Source organism: Poecilia reticulata, chromosome 6 (assembly GCF_904066995.2).
Source record: "Poecilia reticulata chromosome 6, P_reticulata-male-v2, whole genome shotgun sequence".
Taxonomy (NCBI): domain Eukaryota; kingdom Metazoa; phylum Chordata; class Actinopteri; order Cyprinodontiformes; family Poeciliidae; genus Poecilia; species Poecilia reticulata.
The window spans coordinates 28,890,736-28,906,748 of NC_088835.1; the positions used below are offsets into that span (position 1 = coordinate 28,890,736).

General features: G+C 36.1%; 2 protein-coding genes across 2 annotated transcripts; both read left to right on the forward strand.

Annotated features, from left to right (window-relative positions):
• Positions 1-5,230: 5,230 nt before the first annotated feature.
• Positions 5,231-7,837, forward strand: il17c (interleukin 17c). The gene is made up of 3 exons (XM_008412669.3): positions 5,231-5,833; positions 5,943-6,160; positions 7,232-7,837. The coding sequence occupies exons 1-3, from the start codon at positions 5,819-5,821 to the stop codon at positions 7,533-7,535; spliced, it is 537 nt and encodes a 178-aa protein (XP_008410891.1). The 5' UTR covers positions 5,231-5,818; the 3' UTR covers positions 7,536-7,837.
• Positions 7,838-9,315: 1,478 nt separating this feature from the next.
• Positions 9,316-15,886, forward strand: psme3ip1 (proteasome activator subunit 3 interacting protein 1). Its single transcript, XM_008412552.3, has 7 exons — positions 9,316-9,424; positions 10,957-11,096; positions 11,177-11,275; positions 12,828-12,949; positions 13,772-13,917; positions 14,377-14,450; positions 14,779-15,886. Exons 2-7 carry the CDS (start codon positions 10,967-10,969, stop codon positions 15,018-15,020), a joined length of 813 nt encoding a protein of 270 aa, XP_008410774.2. The 5' UTR covers positions 9,316-9,424; positions 10,957-10,966; the 3' UTR covers positions 15,021-15,886.
• Positions 15,887-16,013: the final 127 nt, after the last annotated feature.

A 16,013-nucleotide genomic window follows, 5' to 3' on the forward strand; every position in this document is an offset into this window, starting at 1 on the left:
TTTTATCAGTCTAGTTAAAGGATAACCAATGACGCAATGCTGGATTATAACCAACAGCCTGATGCTGGAGAAAAGGAATGTTGTGCTGGAATAGTGAAAGCAACGGTGAGAAAGTGAGGAAGGATTGAGGAACCGTGGAATCCACCAGGTTCTGCCTGTCTGAGGTTAACCGTATTTCTGATTTACAGCCGTGAAAAAACAAGACGCTCATTGTGCTGAAAGAGGATCCAGCTAATTCAGAAACAACACAGAAAACCATGGAGAAAGAATGTCTGCTCACAAACTGTTTCATTGATTAAGCAGTTTGTTTGGGGACATTTTAGTTTTGTTTGTTTTACAGAAAAACATATGATGTTTTTGGAATATATTTGTCCCAAAATATTGCAGAGAGCTGCAAAAATAATTATAATACCTGAATTATTTTTAAAAAATGGTACTTATGTCAGAGTAGCGCTACTTAGACATACTTTTACTGGAGTAAAAGTAAAAAGTAGCCATCAAAAATTACTGCTGCTTAGAGATAACCAGTTTCTGTTGCAGAACTGCTCATACATTGTTGTTGTTGTTGTTGTTGTTTGATGGATGCAGTTTTTCCCTCCATCACCTGATGGGAGAAATTTGGGCCATCACCTGATGGGAGAAAAGCAGAAGTTTCTTCATGATCTCGTGCTGTTTGAGGTTTTTTTTATATTAATTCTACACTATAGTTTCAGTTTCTTCTTCCTTTGGATTTTAATTTTGGCATCAACTTTCTGCTTATTTTACCAGCAGTTGTTGGGGGGAGGAGCCTGGACATGTCATGCCAGCCATTACAAGACAAACAATGCATTGACAACCTAAGTCAAGACAAAGAATTTAGTTTAATAAAAATCACCTGGACATTTATTTTTGGTGTCGAAACAGAAGAGACAGAGACAGATATGAATGATAACATTTATCAGGTTCATCCGCATTTAATATTGTGGAGCTACAATTCGCGAATCATTTAGACTTCCTCAAAAAAGCGCTTATACTTGTCTATTTTCGTAGTTTAAACACCAAATATGCCGAAATATCCATTACACACTGTGGAAACCGTTTTAACGCTAGCACAGAAGCTAACATCAACGACATTCTAAATTTACGCTCCGGGGCGTTCAGCCAATCAGCGCGAAGGAAAATAAATCCTAGCCAATAGCGTGTCGAGCAGCATCGTAGCTAGCAGCCTTAGCTTCCAAAGCCGTCTTTTTTTACGGATATTTTAAGATTTGCTCTACGAAAACACAAGTAATCTGTGAATTTCACACAAATAAATTCAAGACACGTTCTAAAGAAAAATCTCCAAATAGCTGAATTTGCGAATACGGAACCACAAAGACGTTGGGGGTCAACTGTAGTTCATGACCGTTTTGTCTGCGGTTAGGGGATTGACACGTAGCACCGGGTCAAATAGGGAAAGAAGAAAAACAATGATAAATGTGTAGAAAAAGGAAATGTGGATAGAATAATTCTTTATTGATCCCACACTGGGGAAATTCACTTGTTACAGCAGTGCAGTAAAAACAACTGAATATAAAAATGTCTAATAACAATATTAACAACTGTAAAATAATACAGTACAGATAAAATTCTAATTGAACAGAAACCTGAACATATGGGAGATGTTTAAATACAGAACATCTTATTACAAGATCGGATGTGAAAAGTATGACAAGATTTATTGTAAAAATTGCACAGGACGGACATATAGTAATTGTTGAATTTACATTTAATGAACAGTATTATGCAGCTCTGGGAACATAGGAGGAAGTTGGAGTAAAAGAGAACTTTATGGAGAAAAGCTCACAGGAAAACAGTGCTAACTGTGCCACCATGTAGCCTTTATTTAAGTGAAACATTTTGTTATTGTTATTGAATTTGCACACAAAAGACATCGATCATTTTTAGAAAATATTTTAATATAACTGTCAAAATCTTTCCTCCTTGAGTTGGTCCCATCAACCACCGAACTTTTTTGCTGCAAAGAGTGAGTATAAATGTGTCCTAATTACTACGAAAACCAAAAAATAAAAATAAAATACTGTCATTTTAGTTTTATAAAATATTTTTTATATAAATTTGACTTGTCTCTTGAGCTGAATGTCATGTCAGATATGTGCAGACAATTAAAATGTCTTAAAATTCACTTAAATGCACATGAAATAAATACCAAAAACAGAACATAGGCCTATTTCATAAAATAAATTAAAAGGGTTTAAGAATAACATTTACACTCTTCAGTTAAACACTCCTTAAGAACACTGAAGGAAAAAATATTAGTGCTACTGGAAGATTATTTCACTGATAACATGACATATTTTCCACATTATAAATAAATACAATTTTCATCAATATTAATTTTTTTTTAACCTATAAGCTCTTATGTTTTGCTGTTCAGTTACTTGTTTTCTCTTAATTCAAGTGTACTAAGATATTTGCACGATTCTTGGTTTGTGTTTTTGCTGTGTTGGTTACACTGGCAGATTATACAATTAGTGAAATACTAATTAGTGAAATAAACTGCTAGTGGAACTTGAACTTTTCCTCCAAATATTAACAAATTATTGATCCTACTTTGCTGAAAAGTTTCTTCTTTTGGTTTAATTCAAGTGTGGTAAGATTTTATGTTTTTGCAGGGAAAGGTTTGGGAATAAATTGTTGGAATTTTAATACTTTCTCTCTCTTTGTTTTCTTTTTTGTCACAGTTAAAAGTGAACTTTCCCTCTTCCGTTCCTTCAAAAGCTCCAGAATTTCCACAACAATTGTCTGGTTCTGTTTTTTTCTTACTATTTAGTTCTTTCTTTCTTTCTTTCTTTCTTTCTTTCTTTCTTTCTTTCTTTCTTTTTTGTCCTGTCAAACTTTTCGGTATAGTGACTCAGTGTCAGATTTCCTGCATTGATTTTGAAACACAGGATGTCACCCTGGGTGTGTCGGCGTGTTGCTGCTGCTCCAGACGCGACAAAGGGACGTAAAGACTCTCCGGATCGGATGATCTTTGCACTTGCTCTGATGACTTACTTGGCAGCTGCTCTGAACAAGATACTGGAATTTCTCCTGCAGACTAAAATTATATATGTTGCTATTTTGGGACGAGCAGCGTCGCATCACCAGAGGAGGAGCTGAGGAGAACTGAGCTGTAATTCAAGTTTCAGAAGCGTTTTTTTTTATGATCTCATTCTAAGTGTCCAACAGATTCAGATAAAACTTTCCAGATTTCTTTTGTTTGGTCCTGGCAGCATTCAGACTCACGGAGCGCCGTGCGTCTCTGCTGACCTTTGTCCTACAACACCTACAAAAATAAAAAACAAAACGTAAACAGGTTGAGCAAGACCTGGATACGTATACTTTACGTCTCTGCACGTCAGGTTTTAAGGATTTCATCATCATCAACGCCATGAAAAAGTCGTAAATCCTGCAGCAGCTCCAAGCTGCCGCCAAACAGTGACGAAATAAAAAAACAGAAACGGGGGGAAATGTTTGACTTTTCACATCAGGAAAACTGTCTGGTTCAAAAACATTAGTTTTAACCGCGTTTGAATATTTTCTGTTTGAGTTGGTAGCTTTTTAGCTGGGCTTATCAGCGCCCCCTGCTGCTCATTTTAATGAACTTCAACCTTTATCCGATTTCCCCTTATTTCTTCTTTCTAAAAAAAATAGTCACACATAAAAGTACTTCCAAGTAACAAAAACTTAAAAAAAGAAGAAAAAAAAAAAGGAAAATTAAACTCACAAAAACACAGCACAACATGGAAGTTTTTATTTTTGTACTATTTCTTGCAGGGTAATTTCCTGAAAACAATAAATTTACATAATTTTCCCTTTTTTTCCCCATGTTCTGTCCAAACAGCACAGCGGATCTGGTTACCTTACAGTGTCAGGGAAGATTTGTTCAATAAAATGGGGAACATAAACTATCTCTTCCTGTTCCAAATAAAAATCTCATTTATATCTCGTTTGGACAAGAAAGGATTTTAAAGAGACAGTATAACGCCTTACATACAATGTCAGATAAAATGGAGAGAAAGTGGAAATTAAGATCATTTACTCCAGTTGGAAGTTTGTTTGTTTTTTTCTCATTAACATGCTCAGGGCCGGTCCAAAATTATCTGCGGCCCCAAACAGAATCTCATTTGGGGTCAATTGCACATATTTAGTTCTATTATTTTTTTAATGGTTAAAATCTAATAAAAAGCTAAAGTTATGTTTGTCTTTTAAAAAAGGTGAAGAGTAAATTAAGACTAATAATAAAAAATAGGTTTTAAAACAGAAACGTTGTGTTCAGAACGTTCAGAAACTGGCTGTGCTTTATCAAGAGATATTGGTGGAAAGTTAAGTGGAAGGAAGAAATTTTGAAGAAAAAGTTGTAATATTCCTTTTTTCCAAGAAAATGAAAGTTTGTCCATCAATGAAATCCATTGTGTTTATATATGATGCAGTTCTAAAGACTTTTTTGTTCTTAGACACTCAGCTCTTTTTGATGTTTCTCAGGACATACTTGACTTGTTTCTGTGATATACTTTCATCTTAGAGGTTCCACAGCTCATCAGCTGTGATCAGTATTTCAGAACCTGTCAGGAACGTCTGAAGAGACAAAAACATAACTAAGTGTCTAATAACAAAACAATCTTTGAGACCAAATAAAATGCTGGTGTTTTCACTACGACCTGTAATTCATAATGACATGTTTGAAATATCTCACGTTGAATGTGTTATAGTTAGATATTAAATAGGATTTTGGATGTTTGCAGTCACAACAAACATCAGTGTAAAACATCAACATCTTTGTCTCGAATAAAATAAATAATGAAAATGTAGAAACTCGAGGCAGGAACTGCAAAAACTCACCAAGTATTTTAGGTCTAGTTTCTCGTGCAAATATCTTAGTACAGTTGAAATAAAACTAAATTAATTTACAAGTAACTTTTCAGCAAGATATATTAGTTTCTTTAAGTCAATAATTCCTTACTATTGATCTTAAAAAGAAATATTTCACTGATAACTAAACTTTCTCATAAGTGAATCAACTAGTTCTTTTCCATCAATATTAAGAACTTATTAACTTAAACAAGTTTATTTTGCTGAAAAGTTTCTTGTTTTTGTCGTTTTTCAAGTGTATTAATATATTTGCATCACACTAGACAAAAATACTTGGTAAGATTTTTTTGTTTTGCAGCGAAAAACCACAAAATCTTGTTGCACTGGCAGATTATTAATTTTTTCCATAGTAGTCAAATAATCTGCCAGTGAAACTAGTAATTTCCCATCAACATTAAGCTGCTATCTTTTCCTAAAAGCTACCCGTAAGTTAGTTTTGTCTTATTTCAAGTTTATGAAAATATTTGCACTAACTAAACCAAAAGTACTTAGTAAGATTTTGTACATTGGTATTGCTAATTCGTCTTCATTTGACTTTATCACCATCATTTGCAGACATATTTGACCGTATAAAAGCAGCTGCAGCAGCAGGTGAGGTCATCGCCACTCGGGGTCAGATGGGGGCCAACTTCCGGTCACCTGGACCGGCTTGTTTTTATTTTTAATTTGCGCGTGTTTCTATTTCTCCCGTCCCCCCGCCTCTCTCTTTCTTGGTTCATTTGGGAAAGAGGAAGTCTGGAAGCGTTTCCATTTCCTCATGCCGCCGGTGTTTCCCCCTCCGCTTTTCCCTCCTCCCGTCCAATCAGGTGCAAGCAAGGCGGAGCGCGGATCACAGATTTAAGCGGAGAATGTCCGATCGCAGATTACAACCAGGATTTATCACAGAGATTAAACCATCTGCTTGAGTAAAAGTCTGCAAAAGGACATGGAACTTGCTCAGGTGAGTGATGGGAATCTATCACCTCCTCCTTCTCCATCATCCTCCTCCTCCTCCTCATCCTCATCCTCCATCATCATCATCATCCTCACCCTCCCTCTCCTCTCTACAGATCTTCATTCTGGCGCTGTGCGTCGTGTCCGTGACGATGAGACGTTGCTACAATAAGACCGAGCTGGAGGAGAAGGCGCTGAAGATGCTGAAGAACTTCCAACCGCCCCCTAACGTGACACCGTCTCCGAACTCTTCCTCTGGCTGCCCGGTGGAGTCCTTCAAGAGCCTGGCCTCCGGGTTCCAGAATGACCGCTCCATATCTCCCTGGAAATACGAGTGAGTACAGGCTTTAATACAAAGCGCAAAATATTCCTCTTTTTATACTTATTTATTGTAACTGTGGAGGAAACAAAAGAGAAGTTAATTGAGATTTTAAAGAGAGAGAGAGGGAGAGAAGAAAATCCAAACTGGATGTTGACAGACTGATGGAAACTCCAGATGATTTCCCAGTTAGACTTTAACTCAGCAAATTTCCCACTTCCACGCTGATACGATCTTTAATTTCTCTATTTGTGTCTTTTTTCTTCTCTTTTATTTCCTTTTTTCTTTTCTTTACATCCCTCAGATTAAAATAAGATAAACTTCCATTTACGCTCGCGTTATTGCATTCAATTGTAATAATAATAATAATAATGATAATGATATTTTTAAATTATATTATTATTATTATTATTATTATTATTATTATTATTATTATTATTATTATTATTATTATTTATTGCATCACTGCTCTGACAATTAATCAATTGTTCCTTTATTGGAACAACAAAAAAAGACAATTGTCCTACTTTATTAGTTTATATATCACACTAATTGATCAATAAATGTCCTTCTCACCATTATTGAGGATTCAGAGTTCAGGTTTAAAAATGACTGTTTTATTCTTCAGGGGCGTTCTTCGCATTAAAAGTGTCCAAGGGCAAATCTTTCCCTTAAGCCCCCGAAACTCTGCATTTTTCTTTATTTTATCTTTACATTAATAACTGGAGTAAAAGTGTTACTTTCATTCTTGACTCCTGAAAAGTTACTTTTGTCTTATTTCAAGTGTATTCAAAATATTTGCACTATTTTGAATACACTTATTTGTATTTTTGGTTTAGTTTATGCATGGTAAGGTTTTGCAGTGTATTGTGTATTTTTGCTTTAAATCATCATGAGTTATACTATATTAACACCTTATGTTTACAGCACCTTGATAGTAAGCATCCAACAAATTGAACCGACAGCAAAGTTGTAAAGAACATATTCTTTATAAAAGTTAAACACTGCTTTAAGAGTAGCTTTAAGAATGAAATAAATATCAAGTTTGTGTTTAAGTCTGACGGAGTCGTCTTCCTCCATCCACAGGACAGTGGAGGTCCCTGAGTTCTACCCCCAGACGTACACCCAGGCTGTGTGTCTTTGCCAGGGTTGCATCATGGTGAACAGCAGTGGCTCGGTGATAGAGGACTACAGCTACAACTCAGCTAAGCTGAATATCTCCTGGATGTTCGTGAAGAGGGAAAAATGTCAGAAAGGCGGGTACAAGCTGAACCTGGTGAGACAAGATGTGACTGTGGGCTGCACCTGCGTCAAGCCGTCCTTGTCGCACTCACCCCCAATCCCAGCAACTCCTGCGGGCGTGGAGCTCATGGCGGCACCACCTCTATGAGGTTCTGAGGACATATTTATTATCTATTTATTTATCCAAGTTACGATGGGTTGGTCTCTCTTATAACTAGTGTGAAGCTCTGCATAGTGCAGCTAATGACGGGTATTAAATACCCGATTCTACAACTGATGATGTTTCATCAAAAAAAAAAGCTATTGTGTACTTTGTTATGTAATAATAATATTTGTTTGAATTATTTATCTTATTTGTTTGCATTTATTTTCATCATGAGACTGGTGGTTTTTTTACTGCAGATGTTTTGTCCCAGTGGGACTTCACAGTTCAGCTTCTTTGAAGCAAAATGAAACAACAAATAAATAAAATGTTGAAACTTAAATTAAAAGCAAAGCAGCTTGTGTGTCTGAATTATTTGATTGATTCATAGTTTGTCAAATATACAAATATACAGATACATCTAGAAAATCAGAAAGTGAAATTCATTCATTACAGCAAAAACACAAAATCTTACCAAGTATTTTTGTTAGTACTCTTGAAGTAAAACAAAACTAACTTACAAATAACATTTCAGTCAAATTTAGGAGCTGGTTTGAAGTTTATAATTTTTTAATATTGAGTAAAAAAGTAGTTAATCTGGCAGATTAATTCACTTATGTCATGGGAAAATATGTTAGGTAAAATAATCTGGAACACAAATTAGCTTTAGCAATAAATATGTTCAAATTTAGGGATATACACTGAAAAACACTAAATATCACCGTGTTGGTCTAGTTTCTAGTTCAAATATCGTTGTACACTTGAAATAAGACAAAACTAGATTCCAAGTTCATTTTCAGCAAGATATAGAAGCTTGTTTTTGGTCAGTAATTCCTTAATATTAATAAAGAAATTATTAGCTACACTGGCAGATTTTTTTCATTCAAGACATTTTCTCCATGTCATAAATTATAGAAATTATAGAATCGCAGTGATAGAAATAATAAAAGTACATTCATAGAGATGAACATGGCTTTCAGAAACCTGACATTTCTATTTAAAATATAATTTTATTTATCTTATGTAATATTTAACTTTTCTTGGACACTGAGTTCTAGGTTTTATACTCATCTAAGATACAAGAAATAAATACGTATGTGGAGAGGGAGTAGTTTTCTAAATATTTATCATTTTGTTCACAGGAAAGTAGTGAAAATGTTCACATTTATTGTTGTCACGAGATACAACACACGCACAAACACACGCACATACACACGCACAAACACACGCACAAACACACGCACAAACCCTATTGATTTATGACTGAAGTGACTGGTAAAAAACCTTGGGACCACCCACGTGCATAATAAGCTACCTAAGACCCACCTATTTATACCGTGAAATACCCACCTTCCAACTGAAATTAACTAAGTGAATTCCTAATGAAATAACTTATTCTAAGTAACGAATTAAACAAAAAATCTAATGATAAATCAACTAAAAAATAAACAAAAATAGGAATAATATTTTATACTTATTATCCTCGTCCAAACTGATCAGAATTATCACCGCCATGTTCATATATATACATCTATTTCTGTTCTGTGGCGGTAGAAATGTGTGTATATATTAGTGGTTTAGATAGAAACAGCACCTTCTACTGTCATAGGCGTAGAATTGTATCCAAATGAGTTGCCTGTCTGGAAATATGGGAAAATTTTGACTTTATTTCGGTTGTCTTGGCCTATGACTTTATTTGTATCATTTAAAACACGAGAAGAAACTAAAACATTTTTTAACAAATGTGTACTCGTCTATTTTTGGCAGCAACCGTCACTGGTGGATGATCAGAACGTTTTAGGTCGGAACTAATGAGTTGGTTATCGGACCGTTTTCAGCGTAACACCAGGCGGTGATAAATAAAAGCAGGTTGTTAACCGCTAGCCGTAAACTCGGTAAGTTTCGGAGATTAAACAATTAATTCAGCTAATATAAAACGGCCGAATAATTACTCCGAGGTTATGCATGTTTAGCATCTGAAAGTCAGACGTACGGCCGGTTTTGAGTCGTTGATCTGATAGCATCAAGAAGCTAAAGGAGCTAACATTAGCTTATGCCTCGCTCCATCTGAACTGAATAGATTATCGTTACACACCTTGACAGACGCCACATGTCAGAAACACACTGAAAGCTTTAATCGGTGTGACGAACTTTCATTTAATAACATTTACCTGAATAGTTTAAACAGAGGCGGTCAAGAACAGGCAAAATCTGGGGCATGTTCCCTGAGGAGTTGCGTCAAAAATAAGGATTGTTTTGTCTACAATTTAAATGAAAACTTGCAAAATAATCACAAAATATTGGCTTAATTTCAAAATGCTTATTTGGTATTTTCCTGAATTATTGATTAGACATCGGTACCTATTTAATATTTCCTACAATCATCAGCTAATGAACTTGTAATACTAGTTGTATTCAGTGAAAAATCCACAGTAATTTAAAGTTTCATATAAATAGAATTGAAATCAAAAGAATTTATAAGACAAGATTTTGTGTACAAGTTTAGACAATAGACTTAGAAGCCTCATATTGAGTATAGTAGACATAATAGTAAAATCCATTGGAATATTGTTTTAGATTTAAAAAAATACTTGAATATAAATGGTTTGTATGTTATATACTCCTTGTGAATTTCCTGTCTGCTATATTGTTCAGAAATATGTAATGTGAATAAAACAAACACTGACTCAGTGGTTAGGTTACAAAAGAAAAATAACGTAGCATATGAACCAGTTAATAAACTTTTTATTTAATTCTTTAAAATGTATAGATAGAGCTTCTGCATATATAAAAATACCAGAAATAATGTAGAAATCAACAAAGAATATTCTTCCTTGAAACTAAAATGCAGATATTTTGTTATTTCAATTGTTATTTATTACTTTTAATAAAGTCTAGACCTTCCTCTGGCTAAGTTGAAATATGGTTTATTCCACCTTTTATGGCTGTGTTAATAGAAGGAGAAAGAAATGTATAATGAATGATTGTTCTGGGAAGGTTGCAGTTATCATAAATATGCAGAGCTGCACCCTGCAGCAGCAGATAAAAGGCTGTTTTTGAGATATCGGCTTAGCAAGATTGGAGCTGCCCCTTTATTTCTCAGCAATATTTTATTTCTTTTTTGAAAAAATAAAATAAAAGAAGAAATACATCAGTAAATAAAGTATTAATACATTTAAACAACAACATCCCACGCCAGAGTGGTGCAACAAATACAAAAAGCATCCCCAAAATGTAGAAAAAAAAGTTGTTTTTTTCCCTCTTCCTCCTAAAGTTAATCATTTTTTATTATATTTTAAATGTCTCTAATGCCCATTATGTTTACATCGTAACATTGCTTCTTTTTAAAAAAAAATATATACAAAAATATCTAATTTCCCTTAAAAATCCGTCGCACCCACAGCTAAACGTGTCCCGCTGTCTTTAGGGTCGCTCCGATGGCCGGGGGAGAAGCGGCGGCGGGCGTCGACCTCAGCAGGAAGTTCGTGTCTGAGTCGGAGCTCGACGAGAGGAGGAAGAAGAGGCAGGAGGAATGGGAGAAAGTCCGGAAGCCCGACGACCCGGAGGGTGGGAGTGGTGCATCCAGAAGACCAGGATCAGGCTGGCTGCAGCCCGTTTTAACACGTCTGTGTCTGTGTGCTCACCAGAGGTCCCAGAGGAGGAGTACGACCCCCGCTGCCTGTATGACCGGCTGCAGGAGCAGAAGGACAAGAAACAGCAGGAATTTGAGGAGCAGTTCAAGTTCAGTATGTCCATTTATTCCCACTATACTCCAGCATTTTATTGTAAAAATCCGTAAAGTGTGGATAAAAGCATAAAAATTTGTCTGGTCACCCCTCATTAATTTCAGGATGGCGGCCATTTTGCCTCCCATTTCTGAGCCTTTACAACTAATTATTGCTATAAAATTTTACCCATTTTGATAACTTTGATGAACTTTATGACTTTGGTCATCCTATTTATACAATTTATAAGTAATGATATGAAGCAAAATCAGCTGCTGAAAATGAGCCATTATCCTCCTACCACTCCCTGTCAACTCCTTCGTCTCTTCCGCCATCAGTAATATCCGGTTGTTGATCACATGTTTTGTGTGATGCGACAAAAGTCTGCAGTTTTTACGAAACACAATTGAAATACAGCTGAAAAACCACCTCATCCTAGATTGAAAAAAATCCAAACAACTAAAAAACATCTGTTTATCAAAAACGGGAGCTTTTTCAAAATGCCCGTATTTCCAATGAGGAAACTTATTTTCATAATTCTAATTTGCATAATTTTAAGGTAAATGGAAGCGGCGCTACATTCTTAATTGTTAGCCTTAGCTTCTGCTAATTTTGTGTTTAGCGTTAGCATCCAGTAATTTTCTAGCATTAACTTAGCTAAGGCTCTTGTTTAGCGAGTTAGCCGTTAGTAAACCTAACTTGTACAATAACCACTGCAGATTTTAATGCGAACGGAAGTTCTTCATGGCGGCCATTTTGAAAAGTGTCCACCAGAAAAAGGAAACATATCAGATTTCTATGTTTTTAAATATGTAAGCTTTGATTTGGCACCAAACAAAAATAATTGGTAGACAGTGAAACTATGTTTTTGGTCAGCACTGCCCTCCACTGGCAATAACTACTGTTGATTTAAGGTTTGTTAGAATTAAGAAAATTATTTCCGTTCGCTAAACACCAGAAAATTTGGCGAGAAAGTTTTTCTTTGTAACTTTCTTTGTAAATGTTGTTTTTGAATTTAATTTGAGAAGGAAGGTAATTTACCTTAACATATATTTGGATTGTTTCAATGTAATTAATATTTAGTATTACTAATGTTTAAGTTATTGATTAATCTGTGTAATTGAAATAACGGTTGGCATTTATAGATCATAAAACAACATTAAGGATTTTTTTGGTAAATTAATGTTTTGTTTTTGGACCAATCAAATGTAAAAGATGTGAGAAACATTTCAAAACATAACATTTGTTTTATTTTACTTTATGTTGTCCCTGCTGTAGAATACAGAACAGTCACAGTAATGGTAATAAATGATGTATTACAGTGAATTTAAACTGTATCTTTTAGTTTATGTCTATTGTTTTTATCTCCAAAGTGCGGTGCTGGAAAAGTTTGAAAACTTACCTTGAAAATGCCTGAAAAATATTTTGATTTTCACTGTTGGAAAGGTGAACGAACCCTGTAGACAGAAGTCACTGTTCATTTTTGGATGTCTCAGATTAATGCCGTTTCTGTCTTGCCGTATGCTGACAGGACTCAGATTAATGCCGTTTCTGTCTTGCCGTATGCTGACAGGAAACATGGTGAGGGGACTGGACGAGGACGAGACCAGTTTCCTGGACGAGGTTTCCCGGCAGCAGGTCCTGGTGGAGAAGCAACGCAGAGACGAGGAGAAGCAGGAGCTGTTGGAATACCGAATATCCTTCACACATTTAACTCTTTTTTATAATTATTAACGTTATTATTCATCACTTTGTGATTTTAAAGTTGCAGAAGGATGTGCAAATAGATTCTGTTGTTTGCAAAACGTCTTGCTACTGACAATAATTTGATGCTGATGTGTTAAAAAATAAGTATTTCTATTTGTAAAACCAATATCTATCATTTCTCAAAATGTTCAACAATCCTCATTCTCATATTTCAACTTTTCTATCGTATAATTACGATTTTTTTGTATCATTACGCCTTTTGCTGTTGTAATATCATGACATTCTCAAATTATCCCGATTTTTTCTCATATTTTTTCAACTTTATTCTCGTAGCACTGTTACTTTTTTAATATTGTAGTAATCTGGTGTTTTTACAACTTTTTTTCTTATACTATGATGATTATTATCATATTGCGACTTTATTTTAGTATAATTCCGACTTTTTTCTTCTATTATCACACTATTCTCGTATTATAACAACTTTATTCTCTTTAATTGTGACTTTATTCTTGTAATTTTATTACTTAGATCTCACACAACTTTTTGTCGTAAAATTATGACTTATTGTCATAAACCTTCATCTCAAAATATTAGAAAATTATTATTTTTTAAAACCTTTAAATGTTCTCAATCTGCCTCAGCTGTCTGCTGAAGAAGTCACAACAGCTCATTACAAAAAAGCCTGCATACAGAATATCCAGCAAAATTCACAGAAAGTTGAGTGGAAGGAAAAAGTTTAACCTGAAATTTTAAACGTATTGATTACATTTGATCCATCCCTGTTGGATCTCCCTAACTCTCCACCGTCACAGCGCTCTGGTCAAGCAAGCATCAGCATCTGCAGAGAGTCGGAGAGAATCAGAAAAGAAGGCGGGGCCTAAACAGTCGGGGGCGGAGCCAAAGACCAGCCACTTGTCTCAGGCTCATTTATTAGTGGGAGCTGTGAAGAGGCGCAGGTACGAAGTTCTTCAATGGTTTTACTGAAACATGGAAATTACTCCTGGAAAATAGAAAACAGAGTGGAAAAGATTTTGGTTCTTAATATTCATTTTTTTTCTTGTTTTAATAGATAAAAAGTCTGGATTTCTAAAGATTAATGAACATAAGAAGGGAACTGGATTTCAACTGCTTTCCATTTTTCTTTGTGAATAATCCTGTTTTAAAATTTCTAAAATTCTCACGATTCAAATTCAAGTAAAGTAAAGATAATTTGAACAGGATTTTCCATAATTTTCCATGATAAATTGGTCCCAGAATTTCTCCTTGGGGTGTGGGGACCTCTTTCTTTCCTTCCCCAAAATGGTGTCAAACTGGGTTTTTCTTTGCGTTCTTTAAAATCTTTTTTTGTGAAAAGTGTTTTAGGAAACCATGGAAACCGTTTCTGAAGCGTCTCCTCTTCTCTTCTTTCCTCTCAGCTCCTCGCAGTCGTCAGACGGCGGCAAGAAGCCGAGGGTGGAGAACGCGAGAGGAATTGGAGACAGACTCGCAGGTGGGCATCGGTCTGACTCGGAAAAATAAATGTTTTGGGTTTTAGCAGCAAAGATGCAGAAGAAACCATTCGGAAGAAAAGACACGATGACTAAGATTTGAAAAGAAGGATGATCTAAGAAAGGAGAGGAGAAAGGAAGGGATCTAGTTCTTGTAAAAACAATAAAATGTTCACTAAAAACCTCAAATGAAAGAAGAAACGTGTCGTTTTCATCAAAACATTGTGGATATTTTGTGTCTAAATGAAACCTTTTCTTCAAATTTCCTCAGTTTTTATCAATCTTTTTGAAGTAAACGGCGGCGCTGATTGTGACTGTTTTCCTGTCCAGAGGAGGACGGAGGCAGCAGGGAAGCTGAGGACCGCCGAGCCGTCCCCGGCCTCACGGCGAAGACGCCGCCGTCGGCCGCCCACGGCATGCTGCACCTGCCGTCGGCGGCCGTGTGCGTCGGCGTCTTACCGGGCCTGTCCGCGTACTCTGGCAGCAGCGACTCCGACAGCAGCTCGGACAGCGAAGGTAGCGTGGACGCAATCATGTCGCCGTATCCGCGGCACAACAGGGCCTACAGATAGACACGCACTCACTCACTCACCCACCCACAGAAACACTAAGCGAAGCGTTCAGCTGCAGCTCCATAGCCACACATCACTGTAAAAATCCTTCAACTGTGGATACAAGCATTAAAATTAGCTTGCAGCAGAGAAATGGCAGCCATTATTTGATATTTGCAAATTTAGTGCAAAAATAAATTTTCCTCGATGACCACCTTAAAAACTGGCAGCCATATTACATTTTTCAAGATGGCTGCCGTTATTAGATATTTGCAAATTCTCCTTAACGACTGTCTTGAAAATTTGCAGCCATCTTTAATTTTCCAGTGGCTGGTGCTGTTTATTTTTCTCCCCAAGAATGAATCCACTGGGATTAACGGTGCCAGTTCAGGTTCTTGTATCCGTATGTGAAAGATTTTGCTGAAATCTTGAGTTACTTGCTGCAGCTTGTAGAGGTGTTCACTCCGTTCCTCTCCCAGCTGTGAGTTTAACTGTTTCTCTTTGTCTCCAGACAAAGTTCAGCCCTAAATCTCTACCTAATCTGTGCATTATTTCATGTTTCTTCGTCAACGTGGCTCTGAAATGTGACTCCTTCCCTCGATCACGTCTCACGCAGTTTAAGCCGACCCCCCCTGACCACAGCGACTGCAGGCTGTGCTATTGGCTGAGGGAACAGAGACTGACAGCTGTGGAGCGAAGAAGAGAGGCCGCTTTAGGACTCACTGTAGGATTTTACGTTTGATGTGTTTTATCATCAGAGGAAACTTCTTTCTGTCTCAGATGTTGAAATATTCTGTGTTTACGGACAGATTTGTGAGAGTGTGTGACAGAACGACGGCGCTCCCTCAAACTGTCGCATTGTAATAAACTGATTTATCGGCAACGAATCAATCGGATGTTTTTTTTTTATTAACTTCAGGATTTAAGGTTTAATTTTCTGCACAGATTCAGTCACAAAAAATGAAAGCAGAAAAATTTTCAAATGATTTTTGTTTTCTGGTTCCTTAATTTATT